The 22,521-nt window shown below is 31.2% G+C and overlaps 1 protein-coding gene across 1 annotated transcript; it reads right to left on the reverse strand.

Moving 5' to 3' along the window:
* Positions 1 to 1,554: 1,554 nt before the first annotated feature.
* LOC126749249 (protein MEMO1) lies at positions 1,555 to 21,544 on the reverse strand. Its single transcript, XM_050458951.1, has 7 exons — positions 21,377 to 21,544; positions 14,215 to 14,296; positions 12,324 to 12,505; positions 9,135 to 9,246; positions 3,203 to 3,422; positions 3,042 to 3,146; positions 1,555 to 2,883 (listed from the first exon to the last, which is right to left on the reverse strand). The coding sequence occupies exons 1-7, from the start codon at positions 21,423 to 21,425 to the stop codon at positions 2,746 to 2,748; spliced, it is 888 nt and encodes a 295-aa protein (XP_050314908.1). The 5' UTR covers positions 21,426 to 21,544; the 3' UTR covers positions 1,555 to 2,745.
* Between the last annotated feature and the right edge of the window lie 977 nt (positions 21,545 to 22,521).

The following is a 22,521-nucleotide window of genomic DNA, read 5'->3' on the forward strand; positions in this document are numbered from 1 at the left end:
GTAGTAAGCATTCTTCTAAACATAAATTTCTGTCTGTCCTCTGTGTATGTCCCTCTGATTTTCTCCACTATTAGTGGTTCGATAGATCTCTAGTAGCATTGCAGCATACATGTCGCCATTGAAAGTTCCTGGTATTAATATTGCACTGATAATACCGTCTCCCAATATACCAGCCCAAACATTAATTTTCTGGGGGTACTGGGTAATTGGGTATGCCCTTCTCTAAATACGCGTCTCGTCATAATTCTAGTCGACTTTAGGTATCTCCGATTTTTAACATTGAATATTAAATAAAAAGCTAATCTTTTTTGGACTATTTGAAGCCAAAAAAGTTGGAGGATGAATAAGAATTTTTTTAAATAAAAAAAATCATGACAATATTTATCTGCGATATAAACTCATTGTCGAAGATGTGTTGCAATGACTTCATGGCTTAATGATCATAAGAGTGAACTATGAGCCGAGCGGCCTGGGTTCGGATTTCAACTCTTTTTTATTTCTTTGCAATTAAGAATTTTGTAGTTTTGGAGAAATGATTTAATTTTAATGAAATTTTGCATAAAAAATTACTAAAAAGAGGAAATTGTTTATATATTATTCAAAATATAGTACCTTTCATATTGATTCACGATATTTGATTTACGAGATAAACCAGTTAGTTGCTCCAGCTGCTTGACGAGTTAATAAAGTTAAATTCATTATAGTTACCCAGAATTTTAATTTGCGCTGTTTCGTCGATTACTCTCGTTTGATTTTTGTTGTTATTGATGACAGAACCAGTTCCTTCAAATTTGCCTACTAGTTGGGGAATATACTCCGGGCTTAGATTTTGACCTCGATGTAACATCATGTCCCTTACATAAGAGGATTTGTAAGTAGTTTTTGTTTAGTTGTAATCTTTTCCGGAAGATGCTAACATCGTTAGCGAAACACGTGTCGACAGTAAAAATAAAGAGTTTTGGTTCGTGGTAAAACTGTCTCGTAATTCCCTATATTTTGCTATAATTTTACTGTAAGTCAGAAGCTATGAGTTTACTGATAACAGTTTTGGGAATTAGAGATTGATTCTTACACCGAAAGTTATGTCGTTTTGTTGTGAATTTAGTAGCTGCATACAAACAGCATCTTTAATTTGTTTACTTTAGAATTAACACATTTATGCTTTATACTGCACCACTGTAATTATATCAAAATTATAAGAAATTTTTGCCTTCTTTTTATTGCTCCAAAAAATATTTTCCGAATCGCATGGTACAAATAGTTTATTAATTCAAATCTTCGAATTTACATAATTACGTTTATTTTGTTATAAGTACACTTAAGTTTTTTCGGCGTTTGGGAGAGTAAAAAAATCTGTACATATGTGGATACATGTACACAACCATAAAAACAATTCGATTTAATTACCAGTTTCAATTTCAATGAAATGCTGTATTTCTAATATTGATTTGTACAAGGTTCTCAAAAATACAGTTCATAGAGATACAATCTCTTGATAAGAATATTTGAAAACATTTTAGTATAAAGAATTACATCATAAAAGCAAACAAAAAATGCGGAAAAAAATCTATTTATACTAATATGTTTACTACCATACTTGAAACCGTAATATCGTCTTTACAAAAGTTAATTGCACTTATATTATCTATATTAAATTCTAATTATATTACAACTTTCTAGGTATAAAATATATATAATTTTTAAAAAAAATCGTCCCAGCAAACACAATATAATCATATAATAATTTAAACTATATATTAAGTATACAATAATATATCAAATGTAATTAATGCAAAATTTTTCTGCTATGAGTGATATTGTTGGACATGGGTGTGACAATGTACAATAATACCAGAACAAACAATATAAGGTTTATAAATTAGGATACCAACTCTTATGGCTCATTGAATTAATATGTGCCTTCAAAAGCTTCCAAACTTAACCAACTTAAGTTTAAGTTACACAATAAAGAAATGAAGATTCTGAACACTTAATACACATTAAATTTATCGTTACAGGCTGATATAACGATCCAAAATCTTATTAGCTAAGTTTATTTAGTTGGAGAAGGAATCGACCAATTTATAAAATACCTATTAAATATTTTCATTTATTTCATTGAAATGGATATGCGAAACGTCCACCTTCTCCAACATAATTTCATTAACCTATATCAATCCCTTCCACATCTAAATAAAAACAAATAATTCATTACATTGTTTCATTTACAAATCTGTCTGTCGGTCATACGAATAGCGAGAGCAACCAGCACTCCCACTATCAATAACAGCATTTAATTTATACCCTATTAAATTTTTAAGCCTCTCATAAGGTTGTAACTATGATAACCGACCATAAATTGGTAATATATAAGTCACTTATCTCTAATATGTCGTTTACAATGGCTTTCGTTTGGCTGAATATAACACATTAGATTTATGGAAAAAAGAAATTTAACTATATTATATTTAATAGAAAAATCAAAGAAATAAGAGTTACCTTACAATTTTGACTTATATTGAAAATCAAGATAGGTAATTATGCATTTTGTTGCCAAAGTATACCATCACTATGTGTTTGCTGCGAAGAATAAAAACTATTTATTATAAATGGGGCTGCGAAAAATATAAACAAAAAATGTTAAGAGATGCTTTGGTAAAAATTAATGATGGCCTGCTATCATGAACAACGAGACAGAAATTTTAAATTAACTAAATTATAAAAATAAATAAGGCCCCACTGATACTAATCAATTACTAAGGCTGCGGATGCGTAACTTACTGAAGAGTCGTTCATATTGTGGCATTGGCTAGACTGCGCATATTTCAAAAATTTTAAAGATGCATTTTGGGTACCGTCACTTCTAAGTAATTCTTGAATGGCCTGAAATATAAAAATTGATTATACGTGATATTTATATAACTATTAAACATCGCCTATGATAAGTGGCAAGAAATTAAAAACAAGTTACGTTGATGATATATATAAAAGAAAAATTAAAAAAAAAATCCAACAATGATTTTATAATTATAATAACATACTTGAAGGAGAATGCCAATTGGATGTCTGCCACATATAGTGTTCCCGTACTTTCTGAGGTAGTTTGTAAATTCTGCTGGGTTTAGATTTTCGATTATATTCATAGCCTGAAAGTAAAAAAAAGTACTTCCTTATATATATATATTTTGTTTGATAAACTTACCACGCGGTCAAGTCCCTCAATTGATTGATAAATGCTACCGTATGATCTATCATAATATGTATATCTAAATCTATGTCCCCAATGGCAAAAGTCTGAAGATACAACAAAAAGATTCTGTGGATCTGCTAAATACCGAGATAAAATTCGACCATAATAAGCTTCTTTGTCTGGATTAAGTGAACCAACCAATATAGGAACAATTGTAAACTGATGCTTGTAGCTAAAACAAGATAACAGCATTTACTAATTGAAAGTAAAAAAGTAGATGATAAGCAATCAGTTTTACAGGTACAAGGTTAGTAAAACATAAAAACAAACCACAAGTCAACTATCGTTAATTCTTGGATGCTTCAGGTTCCTCCGGTTTGTACTGAATTTGGATATTAAACAACATAATGCACTGAAAGAGATTTAAATTGTTTAAAAGGAAAACTGTATGTTACAGCAAAGGAAACCTAAAAAAATCAAAACAATATATTAAATAAAAGATTATTTTAAATAAGGGTAATTAAAAAAAGAAGAAAACTTCATCAACTTTCTCCAAAGTACAAAGCTGATATGACCTGATTATGTCAAAACATTGATTTGTTACAACAGGAAAAATTCTCCTGACCTGCTCAATGGGGAAATTCATCAGTTACGCATATTCGTCAGTTCCATTCCCTAATCTAGTATGATTATTCCTCATATATAGGGTGTTTTCCAAGTTGACTCATTTATTTTAACACCTTGTAGAACGGGTCAAAAGAAGTTCAGAAATATACTATACCAAAAATGTACCTATACAGGATGTCCCTACTCTATTTACACACAATTTTTTTCTCCCCGGTATATGATCTGAAAAAGGTTAAGATAAAAAGTATTTGTTTGGAAATACTTGTAATAAATGTTCAAATTGCTGACCGTTCTCGGTTTGAAAGAGTTCGTATCTTTTTATTAGCTCAGTGGTACAGGGGCATGTCATTACTCTTCCGGAATTGCTCTAAAAATCAAAATAACACAAGCACGTGTTATTTTGTTTTTTAGATCCTCCAATTTTCTTAGCTCTTTAGTGTAAACTTGTCCCTACAAAAGTATCTCTCCAAAAAAAATCTAGCTGTTAAAACCGGGCTGGCCACACCACCTATTTTCTATCCAGTACTTTTTAAATCTATTGTCAAGGAAATTTGATACAATCTGCGAGTAATGAGGTAGAGCACCATCTTGTTGAACCTACATATTACGTCGTTCTGCTGAGAAATTTTTTTCATCACCGTTGGTAGGATCTCGATTAAAAAAATTAAATACCTTTGGCCAGTCAAGTTGCTGTCATAAAAATATGGTCAAATTATTCGACCATTAAAAATTCCAACCCACACATTTATTCCCTAAATATTCTGGAAGTGAGGTTCTCGGACCCAATGTGGGTTTTCTGTAGACCAATATGTACCATCATGTAACTTGTTGATACAAAGCCTATAAGTTCTAATCTTCTTCGGTAGTCGTTTGGCTGTGTTGCACCAAGTGAATTTTGAAAGGGTAGTATCATTTTGAAAGGGTGGTCAGCCAGAATTCGCTGGAATGTTCTGTGCAACGGCGTTGGGCGTTCTGGAAAACGTTTTTCATACAGCCGTCTTGCATCTAGAGAATAGACATTCACCGTATATCAACAGCATGTCGACATAATCATTAGCCGTAAAGTGAAGGCATTTTAGTACGAAAATACCGCAATCGTTCTAATTATTAATTATCTTAAGATATTTCTGACACTGTCAGAGTAACATTTTGATATAATCAAATTTAATTAATTACCTTTTAAGGTAAGAAGTGTAATAACTACTTAAATAGGTAGGTAAGCTATTTTATTGACATAGATACTTATTTACTAACTTATCTCGAAATCCACCAATATTTGACGTATAGTGTATTATACATTTTGATGTAGAATTAATCAAAAAATAAAAATTTGGTAAAATATACAGGGCGTTTCATTAAAAAAAAAACTTACTTGACAAAGAAAACTTTGTTCTTGAGACACTCATATATCTTCCAATACTGTCAACAAAATTAGTATTTCCAAGCACACTTTAAATCAAGAATTTTCAATGCGCTCTTGAAATTCTTCGAGTGGTCTTATTCACTGCTCCATCGTGATACACGGAGTGTTTACAGCTCTTTCAAATACGCCCACAGAAAAAAATCGCAAGGTGTTAAATCTAGGGAGCGAGCCTTATCCATCTATTCGGTAACTTATTACTATTTAGATGTTCATGAACTTCTCGTCTAAAATGTGGTGAAGCCCCATCATGTAGGATCAACATATTCTGTCTCACATTTGGAAGGAATATCTTATAATAATTATGGCAGAATGTGTCCAAGAAAATCTAAATAAACTTTACCGGTAAGTCGAGGTGGAAAAAAGTAGTGTCCATTAAGCATGCTATTTATAACGTCAGCCCAAACATTTAATAAAAATCTATGCGAAAATTAGATCTTTTTACAAGATGCGGATTTTCTACTGCCCAAATATGATTATTGTGGAAATTTTGCATTGTATCTCATGCAAATGCCTCGCCTGTACATACAAAATTAATTTCGTAAAATCTTCTCTTCTGTCGAGCGGCTTCTTCTAAAAGCCACTGGCAAAATACAACTCTTCTAGGATGATCTTCTGGTTTTAACGCTGGTACCCGTTGATAATGATAATACTGTTCTTGTCGTATTGTCTTCCACACTTTACTAAGAGAAACTTTAACTTGAGCTGCTATGGCTCTAGTACTCATTGTTGGGTCGTCTTCGACCATTTCTTAAATTTCTTCCTTAATTTGTGAAAAAAATGTCCTTTCAGGTTGAAAAGCTCTTCCAGCGTGACCTCCTCGTTCTTCTAAATCGGGGTATTTTATATAATACGAAGTCTACTAGCTAAAATTACAAACATACGTGGAGGCGGATGATTTCTTAAAGGAAACCTTTCGGCCGAGGAGTGTGTCAACCCTGGAAGTACATGTACATATGACAAATTCAACTGAAGAAGTCGCGAGAATTGACCTAATAGTCAGTGGAAATCTGATAGTCAATGACGCATTTACCCACAGTTTATAGAAGTCAGTGTGCATTTCAAGGCAGTCCCTGGAAGTGACCCGGTAGTCAACGGAAGTCTAGCGGCATTCATGGCAGTTTTAAGGAAATCGGTCGCATCTCGCAGTGATTTTTTCCTTCAGTTGCATTTGTTTTCTTTTTTCTATCCATTTATTTTGTGAGGCGTAAATTTATTTCTTGTTTAGAAACTTTTGTTAGTTCTTGTTTCTTTTGTTGCTTTAAGCTAGTTGTTGACATACTTAGTTCAAAAGGTTTTAGTGATTTTGAGGTAGACTAAAATGAATAAAAATTTGTTTAAGTAGCAACAAAAAAAATAATCCAAAATCAAGAAATAAATCCTCTTGCATTGTCAAAAAAAAAACAAGGCATACTAAGTTTAGAAAGTAGCAGTAAGCATCAAGTAATTTTGATGTTGATTTATTGAGCGATATACATAACGGGTCTTATTCTATCACCCTAAAATTAACAGCCTTGCAATATTGCCACTTTTAGTAAAAACTGGCAACACATTTTTTTTTTTTTAAAGAACACCCTACATACTCTTTTGTATCATTGAAGGAATGAAAATATTTTAAAGTAATAGAACAAGATCTGTTATTATGATTACCAAAAAAAATCTTACAGGCGCCTTCTAGATATGCCTAATCTACCTCTGATAGTGATAACCTCTACAAAATGGCACATTATGTTAATTTAATTTTGAAATATTTTGAAAAATAATTATAAGAAAACTTTACAGTTATAATTTTTCTAGCATTTACCAATGATTTCATCTCAATCTAAAACATTCTTAAATTATTATCAATCTGCAATTTTGTTAAATTAAAAAAAATGTATCACTATCTTCAAATGTTTGAGAGATTTGCAGTAAATGGACGTCCTTAGCAGTAACTAAAATTTATTGGCAGTTACTGAAATTCACCGACAGTCTTTGGAATTCATTGGTATTGGAAACATCCTTATGTTTTCAAATTTTTAATGTTTTACTATTTCTTTATTATCCAACTTTTATATAGGTGATTTTTGGTATATCAACTCCTTTTGACAAGTCCTACAGGGAGTTAAAACAACTGACTCAACTTTGAAAATACCCTGTATAAGTTTTTTGCTTGTTAAGCAGTGAAGATAACTGCTTATGAGCTCAATTTAAAAATGGGAAAAAGGCGTATTTTCCTAGTTAGAAAAGGGCTATCCACTTGTACAAATGTAAAACTTAGCCCTTAGTCCAGTCGTCCCGTATTTTTTCGAGAAATTACTGTCCTTTGATTATATGTTTGAGATTGCTCGTTTTACTTCTAAAAATCAACATACCTGCCATTACTAATCTTAGATAAACAAGCAGGAATCAAAACACACTTGGACCTATTTTATTTCATGAGAGTATAATAAATTAAACTAAAATCAATATTCAAAATATCTACAGTCGTAAATCAACCGTTCACTTAAAAGGCATATTATTCCCCTAATAAGTACTTACCAGACTCCTTGAAAATATCGTATTTGCTCGTATGCAACGAAGAAATTGATTGCATTTCGAAACATTAATATTTCGACCACTATAATTACTTTTCTATTACGACCACTATTATTACTAATCACCTTTTAGTGAAAACTATAATAGGAAGACTTAAAATGCTTCTTGCGTCAAAATTCATACAGAAATAAATTTAGCTGCAAAAACTCTTCTAAGCCGCCAACATTAGCTGCAACTTCTTGGTACAAAAATTTGCAGAGTTACCACACTGGATAGACTTTTACTGACAATTTACTCGTACATTTTTATGTTTCATAACGAAACATTTTATCAAAACAAAAAGAGAACAGACAAAGCGACAGTCAAAAGAATCATAGTCTTAATGCATTATCAGAAAGTGAGTTCCTGAAGACATATGATTTCGTAAGAATCAAAGACGAAGAAGAGTTTCTTTACATCAGTCTATAGCAAAATTGTAAAATGTTTCACCGCTACACTAACTACCGCTACATTTAGTTCAGAACCCTAACAAATACTCGTTATTCATAAAGACCACGATATTTTTTACTGGAGCTTCTGAAGTCAAAACATTTCGGGTATTGCGTCTGACTAGTGTACAGACTTGCACCATAATCTTCTGACCATAGAAGTAAATCATCCGATATATTACCTGCAAGTGTAAGTGCAAAATAATAGCATTTCTTAAAAAATAAGTACTTATATTAAGGTATAGCAAAAATATTTATTAGTTTTTTTGTTTGATGCCTTGCATATAGTTATTCTTCTTAATATAAGTATTGCTATTACTTTGTTTACAACTTATATGTTAACTAAAATTTAATTAGTATTTATGGTTTTTAAATTAATGTTTTGTGGAATTCTTGCTATGTGCACTGTCTACATTTAACTTTGTTAACTAACTAGTTAATAACCGAGTTAAACAGAGACTGTTGTTATTATAAACATTTTATCATTTTGAAATACAAAAAAAATTCACTACAAAACACAAACATCACATGAAAAACATTCTAAGAGGGAGGTCTACCATCTGTGAGGGGCTTTTCACTTTAGTCGCAAGTATAGATTATTTGCATTATATGCAACTTATTAGCGTCAAGCTTAAAGAGAGCGTTACATTCATAACTACATATTTATGATTTCCTCTTCCTTACCTTAATTTAAGCTAATATTAACCTTAAATTTCATCTTTAAAACTATTTTATTAAAATATATGTAATTATGACTATAAGTTCCATCAATTTTAAAATTAGCACGGTATTTCGTAAATATAGGTATTTTAGGATCTACATCGATAATCGAAACTTAATGTGGTAGACTGCCCTCTTAAGTAGCAGTTACAAAAATTGAAAATAGACTTACTTTTCCATTACTTTTGCGATATAGGGCAAATGCATTTCAATACTATGCTCATTTTCATCCGTATCCATATCCATCCATTCAAAATGACCAGTCGTTTCTAACTCATTATTTACTAAAATAAGTTATTTATTATTCTAAAAGCTCGAGTATAAGAACATGCATTAATAAAAAAAAATAGGATCGACGTATATTAAGCTTGTTAAAGGTCTATATGTTATTTAGACAATCATTCTGCACTTAAAAATGTATTAATGCACGACACACGCTCTTAAGGAGGAGTAAAATTTAAATTTTGCCTTAGAGCGTACACAGACAACACATGTTATCTTAAAGATCGAGCAAGCATTTTAAATGCCGAGACGATTTTTTGTTGACGTTTAGAAGACAATCCTGCAGATCTACTCTTTGTGGTGACTGTTTTTTTATTTATTATATTTTCATTATTATCTTTTTTAATCTGGAAAAGTTTCTGTGAATGAAGTCGTTGAACGCATATTTATGATCTTTAAGATATCATTGTGTTGTCTGAGTTATAATATTTTTCATATTTAGGATTGAATTTAAATCCATGACTTATTCTTTACAAATTGTTGTCGTACAAACTAAATTGGAATCATATACAGTGCAATCCAAAAGATATATTTAATACTAATTAAACAATTAAGGTACTTCTTTGGGAAAACACTTAGAACTGTCCACTTTAGTTTTATTTTTTTTAATGTACTAAAGCACTTTCTAATTAGTTTTTACTTAAAACAAGAGCATACATATAAATAGTTTTGGAATATTTTGATATTTGTAATTTTATTTTATCCTGTTCATCCAAGGTGCGGGATTTTTTCTACGGCGACATTCCTATGCCAACCTTGATATTACCTTAGGGTTCGACGAGAATTCTTTGGCGGCGCAGCCTATGTACGCTCTGCAGTTGACAAAAAATAACAGGATTAACAATATATTGGTATCATAGATAGGCTTTTTCAGATAAATTCGTATTATGAACACCTATTATAGCAAAAAATATTATTAACAGGTATATAAAACTCAAATCAAATCTCCAATTTCACACAAAAAATAGAACATCTTAGAGACTCACACTGAAGAGGCACATATTACTCATTAACAAATTATTTTTTTTAATGACTAGAAGTAATTGTATAATATTCATTTTTTCTTTCATTGCTTTCATTTTTTCACCGGTTTTCCGTAGGTACCCCAAAATGAGTGGCCATTAGGTCTTCAGATACTTTCGTCGCCTTCTTGAATTTCAAACTTGAGGGAGCTTATCAAAAAGATATCTAGGAAGGAGTCATGTTATTCGATATCATTGTTATTATTATAATATCGTATATAGTTTGTATCAATATTCTTGGTTGTTTCATCAAACTACCTGACTATTATATTCCGTCCGCTTCAATCCCAATCTAGCCTCTTCCAGAAGGACTGGATAAAGCAGCAAAAGTATAGATGTTAGTTTAACTTGAAGTCCAGTGAAATCCCGAGTTTTGGTATTCCATCGCCTCTAATTAACGTCTGCTAATAATTGTTATTATTTATTTCCGGGAATTGGATCGATATTTTATATTCTGTCCATCTTTTCACAACGTTTATGTTACTTGCTTTCCCTAGAAGTATACTGAAGATCTACAAACATCTATCAGCAACACTAAATAATCGTCAGTCTTTTTGATTTGTGAGGCCAATAATATTAACTCCTTCGGTCCGGAAAACTTCCGAATCCAAATTGATTATCAACCATTCAATCTAATTTAATTAATTAGTAAACCCATTGGGATTCATAAAGCATAAAAAGCCTTCTAATCACCAGATGAAGGTAAACATCAGAAGGATTTTCAGAGGACTAACGTCAGTAATTTTTTTATTTAGAAAAATATTTCATTTGGTGGATTTACTAGAATTTTCTACAATAACCAAATCATTGTTAATGAAAAACTCTGACGATAAAAGAGGAATCATGACACCAGTTCACAAATTGTGTACGGATCGTCTAAAACTGCTTAAACACATTTTTAAAAAAAATGTGTGAAGTGAATATTGCCTCTCGTTGCACTTTGCGTCATATAAATATATTATATTTGGAGAGCCTTAAAGTATCTCGAAGTTTAGGCCAATTGGGACGAATAAACGTTAATTCCCAAAACCCCCTATGGTCTATCTCCTTGACTTATACGTTCAATTACTTATCCTACATATATTACAAACCGGACTGGCAGAAAATCCAAATTTCCAAGCAGATTTCTAGTAACAATCCAATACTCGTCTCTGTTCTCTATTGAATTAAAATATTATTGTAAGTTACACAGGTAGGTTATAGCTGTCGTCGTGGACGAAATAGACAAAGAAAAGAGAGTCATTTAGGTCGGACAAGTTTATCAATTTAAATTAATCAGAGGACATAAACAATACAAATGATTAATATCATCGCAAACTCCTTGTTGTACTACGACTTCCAAGCATGAAAATCTGTCATCTACGGTTGAACATCACATTATATTCATACTTATATAGAAGTGTCTTTTTGTTCCCGTTTTAAGTAATCTCTGTAATTAAATTCATACAAATTATATTTAAAAAGGATAATAATATAGTTGCTACTCCTTCAGTTATTCATAAAGAAATAAAAATATCTAGAACATTAAGGAAAAAATCTTATAGTTTTTTATTTGTTTAGAATATAAATTAGATATTTACCTCAAATATGAAAAATGTTAATTTGATGTTTTGTGCAACATAGATCTAGAAAATACACTCGATTATGTTATTAAGTAATAATATGCTGACTTATTTTAATGAGTAAACCTAGAACAGTCCTGCAGTGTTTTTTTCATTAAATTTCATAATTCATTAATTAAAAATTCAAAACATTCTTTAATTAAAACAGATGGTCACACTATTTCTAACTCAGATGCTGCTTGTTACCTTTTTTGATTTTTTAGTGGTCATTTTTGTTTTTCATCTTTTGGTTTTTTTTTATATAGTTCTTTCTTCTAAGACCAACAGGAGTTATAAATACTAGTATTACTAGTAATATAAAATACTAGTAACTTTAGTACTCATATTTATTAACTTAATTACAAGAGTTTAACCTATTAAAAAAAACTACCATAACATCAAACTACCCTTTGCGCAATAAAATTCAAATCAAACAATATATATAAATAAACAAACCTGTTCTATCTATATGTAAATCATATAAAGGTGTCTTGTATTTTTGTGCACTAGACAAGGCACAACCCGACAAACGCACATGGTGAGAAGGGCCCAACACGAAGATTCTGCGTACAACTACTGGACTTACTTGCCGATAAGCGTGACCTCCGCAAGCCCCACAATACTGATAACCGGCATGCCTAAAAAAAATCAAATACATAAAATACTAAGGGTTACCCAGCCCGAATTAAGAGTAAAATGAGTTTAAACTTTTAATAGTAAAACTGTCAATGACTCAATGATGTTAGTTAAAATGGAAAAAATAATAAAACAACTAATTAATTTTTTGTAATAATTATTTAATTAACTATAAATACTTAATGATTTAAATATTTATATGCTAGAATATTATATATAACAAGGAGTAGTATAGGAGGGTCTTCCCTTTAAGTTACGGTTTTAAGGAAACAGGTAAACTATATTGAGCAAAAAATTAAAATTTGAAAAATAAAAAGCAAGCAAAATTGAAAAAAAATGTAGAGTAACGCCTTAAACTTTTATTTAATAACTAATTATTTAAAGTAAACATTTCATTTACACCTCCTAGCCTGAGATGCATAAAATTGACCTTTACTCAACTAAAAAATGTTACTAGTGTCGATTAATGTATAAACGAAAAATTCTGCAAATCCATTTCCCAGTCTAATGCGTCTTGAATGATTTTAATAATGAATGAAAATTCAAATGCTTTCCTAAATTAAAAGGAATTTAATTCAATTGAAAATATTTTTTAAATTTGATCATTTTTATTAGAAATCATTGCTAAGGCAACAACTGCTACATTTGTTTAATTACACATTCAGTAACTTCATGCAACATAGTTGGGATAAAAAATTTTACCAGCTTCTTTTATGAGACTATTTCTATGAGATGAACGTGACATGGGTTAATGCGGATTATTGTACCAGACCCTATGCTTTCTTTAATTTCTTAAGAAACTAGGAGGCAAACTGTTTTAACTTCATCAGATTAGCAATCAGCATGACAAATAACAACTAATTAGGCAATTGACTAATTGCCATTGAACTATATTCAACAGTCGTCCTTGCTGTGGGACACTTAATGATAAGGACAGGAATTGTCCTGAAGTTATAAAACTTTTTCATACTTATTTCTGACGTGTTTACAAAAAAGTGGTTCAGATATAGATGTTTATCATAACCCCACTATTAACATAAGCAATATGAAAGTAGAGGCAATGATGTCAATAAATATTTGAATTTGGGAATTAGCAATATTGCAAGACCACTTAGATTAAGGTGTTTAAAACTGTTCCCAAACTAGATCTAATCAGTGTTTTCATTTTAAGAAAAATATTTTACTGTGTATACTACTTTTACCAATAGCAATAAATTATTTAATAATAATAATAATGATGACCCACCTGATATGTCCTTTCCTAAAATAAAAAAATACAAAACAGTTGCTGCTAATGAGCAAACATCATGCTATTGCGGATTTTTTGATTCTACATGATCTTCATACAAATGTACATTTCTGGGTGCTTTTAAGGATGGGACTCACATGTTATGATTGGATAGTGGTGTTCAGTATATGTAAGGATCTTCGGGTTTGGTTTTTTGTGAGTCTAGAAATATAAAGAGATATAATGCTTATGTCAAATATGACTTCATTCTGTCCAACAACTTGTCCTTGTCAAAAGCAAAATTGGTAATTAAAATTATATGGTTAAATTAGCAATAATACTGAAGCAAATTTAGTGTATAATATATGATATTTAGGAAAATATTTTGTGATGTCTTTATTATATAAAACTTATAATAATCTGTTTTCCTAATCAGTTAAATAAGGAATAGTAAATACATCTAATAAGAGATTAAAAACTTACGGGGCAATTATAGCTCTGGCAGGGCCATGCGTTAAATCTGCTTGATTTAACCAATACTCCAGTTGTCGAGACAGTTCAATTTCTATAACAATAGTAAAAAATTAGAACTTATGATAAAAAAGTCTTATCTTTTTAAATGACCACTGCGGAAAATTTACCATTTCAGCAACATAAAAATTAATAGAAAAACGAACTGTTTGAGTGGAAATAGATAATAAATTATATTAAAAATTGAGCACAATTCAATAAGTCACCTTTTTTGCCCCAATACTAAGATATTTGTTGCTGGACCAGGAACACAATCTTTAAATGCTACTTATTGGATCTGTGTAATGTGTAAAGTTAGCTGTGCAGCCAAGGTTCTGGTACATATTTATGGTTTTAATAATATTTTAGATATTTAATGTTCAGATGTATGGTTTTAATAATATTTATATGGTTTGAAAATTTTGATGCTGATCAGGATGTGTATTAGAATACCACTTGGTGATATTTCCTGCTTGTATGTAATTGTAGTATATATTTCGTCCCTAACAGTGGCTGTAATCTGTATGAATGTTTTTTTGAGAAAATTGAGGGAAACCTTGTAGGTGAACGAAACGTGGAATTTGCCATTATCGGCGACTTTAGCATTCCTAGTTATGTAAATCCTATGTGCGGCAGCGACTGTTTAAATGCTCTCAAGTCATTTATTTGTTTTAATAATTTATTCCAGGTAAACCAAATCAGAAACAGTAATGGTGTTCTTCTGGATCTTGTTATTGCATCTTTTGATGATGTTGGAGTTGATGGCGTTGAGAAATCTTTGGTTCCTGTTAATTCTCACCATCTGTGTTTAGGTGTTTTCCTTAAAGGTAAAGAACGTCCTAGACATTGCAAGGTTAATATCTTTGCCTCCCAAAATTGGGAACATCTTGAGGTATCTACTGATGTTAATATTGTCACTGAGATTAAAAATAAAGAGTTTTGGTTAGTGGTAAAACCGTCTCATAATTGAAACTGAGGCTTTTTATTCTACTCTTAATGAAATTTTTGACAAATCAATACCTAAGTCACATCAAAAAAATGGAAAATATCCAGTGTGGTTTACCATTGAGATTATCAAACTTATTAAGCTTAAGTATAAACTTTATGTTAAATCAAGAAATTATCTTAGCATTCCACAAGAGCTTCGGTTAAATTTAAAATTAAAGCTGCCTAACCAAGTACCTAAGACACGTGGAATCTGCTTTTACGAACAAATCCCAGAATGTTTTTGTTCTTTGTGAAATCCTTGAGAGATTCGGCGGAGATCATGGAGGAAATGACATTTGAAGACAGGATTTATTCAGGTTCTCAAGAGGTTGCAGATGAGTTCGCAATTTTTTTCAAGTCCGTCTATATTAATGATCATGATGTACCCTGCTTGCCTTTTAAACCTTTTTTTGTGGTCCACTGGCCTCTGAAGATGAGATTGTACAGGCCATCAACAAAATTAAAGTGTGACCATTTGTTGAAGCCGCTACGATATCTTTTTAATATTATTATCCAGACTTCAAGTTATCCAGATAGAGTGAAAATTACGAAAAGAATTCCTATATACAAATCTGGCTCTAGAGGTGAAATTAAGAACTACCGCCCAATTACAATTATGAGATCTATTTCTAAAGTCTTGGAATAGATTACCTTTGAGCGCCTATTTAGTGAAATAGCTGGTCGTATTACTTAATTTCAACATGGCTTCTTGCCCAAAAAATCAACTTTCACTAATCTTGTCTTATTCTGTCAATATGTTGATGAAATAGCTTCATGGAAAATTTCAAGTTGATGTTATCTATACAGATATGAAGAAAGCATTTGATAGAGTGAGACTCTGTACAATTCTGAAATCTCTATCAGACTTAGATGTGTCTCCTTCTATTATGTGCCTAATTCAGTCATACCTCAGTTGTAGGTTTCAATATGTTGAAATTAAAGATTCCAAGTCATGTATCTTTAAAAGTACTTCGACCACTCTTGTTTTTGGCTGCTGTCTACGGTAATATTAATATTAAAAATGAAAAGGAATTATTGTTTGCCGACGATGTCAAGTGTTTCCTTCAGGTTCAGTCTGAGAATGATTTGTCAGGTTTTGCAAAAAGAATTTTGGGATGTTGCGAGCTGGTGCGAATTAAATAGCTTTAGATTAAATGTCATTTACCCTAAATAGTAATCCCATAATTTTTAATTAAACCTTTAACAGTGAACAACTTCAAAGAGTACCCCAGCAGAAGTATCTAGGAGTGATTTTTTCTCTTTAATTTTCTAAAAACATTTTATCAAAAGTAAAAAATGGCCAAAAAATTTCTGGATTTATTGTTAGAACCACCAAGGAGCTAACTGTTGAAGTGAGTCTCCATCTTTTCGATAGCTTAGTTTTGCCAATCTTGGAATATGGGTCCATTATTTGGTCCCCCCAGTACAGTATCTGGGTGGCAATGGTTGAACGCGTTCAGAGAAGGTTATGTATTTTATTAGTGTGGGTTATTATGCGCATTTTGTATTTGCTCATTTTTGTATTTCCTTTTATTATTTATTACAGTACTTTTTATGTTATGTTAAGTTATGTATATTTATGTACTTATGTAGGTATGTATGCTAAGTTAGTATCTGTAAGTGGCCTTAAAGCTGTTGATACTTGGTGACAAATAAATAAGTAAGTAAATAAATATTTTAGATGTTTGATGTTCACAACAGCAACAATCTGTTCCTGAATTTCCATGTTTACAAATAAGAACTCTGTTCAGTGTAATAATAATAAGATTAAATATTTAGGCACTCTATTCAACATATTTCTTACTATCAATGCTTAAAAAAGTCTTACGTAATTTTGGAGTGCAATGTTTTGTTCCATATAAAATATACAAAACATCCAGCTATTCTCCATACTTTTCAGGTGAATTAACAAAACTTTTGAACAAACTGTCTGATAGGATAATACATAGGACTAATATTATATGGAGACTTTTTTTCATCTGGTAGATTGTTAAATATTTGTAAAGCTTCACTAATAGGGTTTTTAAAATGTTTATTAGTGTAAAAAATATTAAATCTGATGTTATTATCATATGTATCCATGTCACTTAGATAAAATATGCTGTAATTAGATTTGTGTATCCTTCAGACAATGTTAAAAACTAGTTCAAGACTAAATCAAGAATATATCCAATTAATAAGGAATTTTGTTACTTTATTTTACTAAACTTTTTGAAATTTAGTATTATTGCAAGTTCCTAATACTGGAATAAGATTCTGTAGCACCAAGAGAATATTAGTTTTATATATTATATATTAGCATTATATAATCTATATTTAACTGTATTACTTAGAAAACCTTGGCATGTATCAAATGCCTCTATAAAGAGAATTGTTTTATTAAGTCAAAAGTCAAAGTCAAAAATAGCTTTATTGTTACATAACATAATATGTTGTTAACAAAGCATTATATAAAACCTTAAAGATAGTTGACAACATAATCTTTTGCAAAAATATAAAAATTTTAACAATTCTTACATACATATAATATAGAACACACACAACACAATTAAAAATTTTAAAGAAGAAAAATAAAGAAAAAGTAGTAAGAAGTCACATCACACTATGCAAAGCTCCTCACTGTCAAAAAGTTGTATTTAAATACTTGTCTAGAGAATAAAATGCTTTAGCAAGTAAAAGTTTCTTTAAATTTTTCCTAAAACGTTTTTCACAATTTATTAGCCTTATATAAAGGGGTAGATGGTTAAAAAGCCTTCCGCCCCCGTACACAATAGAGGACTTAATCTGCTCACTTTTCGGGATAGGCAGAGGTAAAGAGAAGGTTGTTCGGAGATTGTAACCTGAGGAGGAGGGTCAAGCTGATGGCGATATTTTTTGTGGATAAGACAAACAGTCTCTAAAATAAAAAGGCATGGCAATGTCAGGACAGAGTGTTTTAAAATAATGGTCTAAAGGGGCTACGAAAGGGAGCTACACACATGTAGCGTATGGCACTTTTTTGCAAAATAAATAGAGAGCTGAACAAATACTGAGAGCACACACCCCAAAACACAATACCATACATCAGATGAGACTCAATAAAAGTATGGTACGCAATTTTAGCCACATCAAGTCCCAGAGAATGTGTTATTACTCTAATAGCATAACAGTTGGATGATAGCTTCCCTATTAAAGAGGAGATATGATTTTCAAATTTTCATTGCTTATCAATTGTCAAACCCAAAAATTTGCATGTTTCAGAAGGACTTATTGTTTCATTTTGCAAAGTGACAGTTCTGAAGTTACATTTAAAAGTTAAAATATTAGTTTTAAAAATATTAAAAGTTAATTTATTAGATTCACACCATGACTTCACAAGAATTTAATCTTCATCAACAATATTCTTTAACCTCTTGGGGTCAGTGTCATGCCAAAGTATTGTTGTATCATCCACAAAGATAGTAAATTTGCCCCTAATTGGAATTGGAGAGATATCATTAACATATAGCAGGAACAACATTGGTCTAAGAACAGAACCCTTAGGTACACCCGCATCCATATCCAGACAAGACGACATATCATTGTCAAAAAATACCCTTTGTGTTCTTCCAGATAGGTAAGATCAAAACCAGTTGAGAGCAACTCCTCTGGTTCCATAGGTTTCTATCTTCTGCAACAGTATTCTGCGACTTACATAATCAAAGCCTTAGATAAGTGACAAAACACCGCCACCGCACTCTCTTTTCGGTTCAACCCCATATACAGACAACTTCAAAAACTTGTGCCAAAAGCTTCCTAATCCTAGAATTTATAATACTAGTGTTTATTTGGTTATACAGGATACAGGACAAAAACAGAATACAGAATCGAGTTTGATTGTACATAGAAGCAGATTTTATATAATCAAAGAAAAAACCAAAAAAGAAAAGGCAAGAACCAACATAAAACAAGAATAATAAAAAAAATAAATAAATCTAATCAACAGATATATAATTAATTTAAAATATTAAAATGAGTCGTTAAAATACTCTTCAATGCTGTAGTAAGCTTTTGGTAAGATTAATTTCTTTAGTTCTCTCCTAAACTTTTTAAGGTCTGTAACAGTCCTAATGGAAAAAGGAACATGATTAAATATTTTACGACTAATAAATATAAGAGAGTTTGTCGTAAGTGAGGAGGTGGGGATTGGAAGAGATAACTTGCCCACTTGATGAGTATTATGACTGGTGCAGGATGGTGGACTTACGGACTTATGTATGAGTGTTGCAATTTCCAATAAGACTCTCAGACCAACACCACACAGATACCTTAATGCTTTTGTCTGAATAGTAAAAATTATGTTAAGGAGTCCCTTGGAGCACAAACCCCAAAATGGCAACCCATAACGGATATGAGAGTCTATTAGGGCGAAATAAATGCCTGGCAACCCTGACTGCAAAACAACCGGAAGAAAGTTTAGCAGCGAGGCCCAAAAGTGGTTGTCACACCTTAAACTCTCATCAATGAAGAGGCCGAGAAATCGACAATAATCCACACCATGTAGTGGGCTCTGCTCATCAAACAAAAAACCCTCTACATTACACTTAAAGCCCAGAACAAAAGTCTTATCAACATTTAATACAAGCTGATTGCAGATGCACCACTCTTTAATTTTGTGAAGGTCCTAGCAAAACTAGCTACTTTTTGATCTTTGTTATGCCACAGAATTGTAGTATCATCGGCAAACTGAACCACTAGTTCATGCAGTGGATAGAGAGCTTAAGTAATTAACATATAATAAAAATAAAATAGAACATACAGGTGATGGTCTCAATTTGTTTATAGAAACGTTGATAACATATTACAACACATTTAAATATAGTAAGCATCCTTATATGGATCATACCTTAATACTACACTTTCCTGCTAATTAACAATTACACATTGCTTTCTGTTATATAAATAAGACCTAATCAATGAGAACACCTGTCCTAAAGCAAATTTTTTTAACTTACTTTTCTAACAAAAACTGCTATAACAATTTTACCACTATCTAAATGGGTGAAATATAATAAAATAGGCCATCCAGGTGGCCCTTAGGGTACTACTATTTTTGAGAAAGCCACACTAAAAATTGTATGAAATAAATCTTAAAAGAAATCATTCTTGCTTTCATTACAGTTACTTAGATTTTAGAGAATATTCTGATTAAAGATATAGTTTTGTATTTATTTTTTTTGGTAAAGATCTTGTTTAGCAATTTTTCTGAAAGTCACAATTAAAATTATAGCAAAAGGTTTAAAATGTGTGTTTTTTCTCTGGAACAATATTTTGATTTGTTTTCATTTTTCATTCATTTATGAAAAGTGCAAATTTTCATGAAAAAAAATAGGCATTTCTTTGTCAAAAAAAATATTAAAATATATTTTGACATTGAATCTTCTCTGAAATTATGAGAGAAGGCTTAATGCGTGCAATTCCAACTTAAACTTTATAGTTTTTAAGCATCAGAAACTGAATTTTTGAGAATTTATATTACTATAAAAAATCATAATTATCATAAAATGACATTACAGGTAAGGTTTTTACAAAACTTGGGTTAGATTTATAATTGACTAAAATGTAAAATGTCTAAGTGATTTTTTTTTAAAAACCACTTAGAAATTAGCTACTGGAGTGTTGTTTCTGGTAAAATTACACACATTTAAGCCTTTGCCCATACATTTAGGTGCAAGTTTCAAAGAAGATGTCTAACTAGACATTTACCATTACCTTTCTGAGAAATCCTTTGGGCTCTTGGGAAAGTATTTCATTTGTTACATTACATTAAATTCAAAACTATTTTATTTTTCCTTATTAAAATTAAATTTTTTTTTACAACTCCTTAATATAAAAATTATATACAAATCTTGTTACCTGTTAATCAGGTTACCCTGTAATAAATAGTAAAGGAATCAAGTGAAAATAAAATTAAGGATATGACAATATTCTACTTTCCCAAGATATATTTTTATTAATAGGGTTAATATACTGGATCTAAAAATGCCTAAACTTCATAAAGTAAAAAAAGCTGGATGCTACAGGAAAATAAAAATACAATAACAACTGAATGAAAGACATTCATTAAACAGCTGATGTCTCATTCATAATATTCCAATATTTAAATTTACTATAAACTATGGGTACTTACTAGAGTCCGTGTACCAGCTTCCTGCGTGAAGGGCTCTTCTCACGGGCATAATTTTTAATATTTTAAAATGCTAATAGACAAAAAAAAATTTTAAATCAAAAAATGTTCAAGTCAACAACCCTCTGAAAAACTAAAAAGGCACATCTGATTCTCTGACAATTGACGTTTATGATGATAGTGACCAATGCCTGTCAAATTCAGTGTGTCAAATCAAAGTAAAGAATAGAAGAAGTATTATAGCGAAATTTGTTGGGGAAAAAATGTCGCACGACTGCGGAACCAGGGCAATATTTACAAACCATTGGTGTAATTAGTGCAGGTTTGTGTACCTAATCCATTGGGGCACCAAGATGGAACTTTTTGCTCTGAGTGCACCCAGTTCCGCGCGAGCTATGGGAGGTCGTGCGGCTCTAGCTTAGTACCCTCTATTACGGGGTAGGACCGGACCGTAAGTGGAAAACATGGCGGTTATTATTTAGGGAATTTGGTAAATAGTTGCATATAACCAAAACTAAGTTATAAGGAAATGTAACGTAAAAAATCACCTCAAGTAACAACAGCCAATTTTTGAATTTTCCCCTCAAGGCTAAATCCAAAAACCATTGGCAATGCAACAGTGCGGTTTTTTACCTGAACCGAACCAAGTGCCGCCCTAGTGTTACAATTTTTTTTTTCAATTTTCATTTCCAATGGATTTCGCAATAGTAAGAAATTTTATTAAGGCCAATTGAATTTTATACATTCAATTGGCCTTGTAGAAATTATCTGATTCCACCTAAAACAATTTCTTCGACTTTGTAAGTACTGTTTCTCGGTCAACAGCATATTCTAAAAAGTCAGTTGCACTGATTCTTCTTGAATCATTGTGGGCTCATAGGCAAAATAGAAATTTGTCAGCGAACGTGATCCTATACGAGAATTTTCCAGACCAGCAATAGGAGAACACGCTTGGTCTAATATGCTTGACATACATTGGACAGAAGGTTTTATGCAAGAAGATTCCTGAAAGTAAGAGACATTGCGCAAAATCAAGGAATTATCAGCCAACTCCGTGTTAATACTCCCAATATCTGAAGACTTCTATTGTGGGAACACTGCAAGATCTACAGCCAATACACACCTTCACTATAAGCTTATAGAATAGT

This window comes from Anthonomus grandis, chromosome 22 (assembly GCF_022605725.1).
Source record: "Anthonomus grandis grandis chromosome 22, icAntGran1.3, whole genome shotgun sequence".
NCBI lineage: Eukaryota > Metazoa > Arthropoda > Insecta > Coleoptera > Curculionidae > Anthonomus > Anthonomus grandis.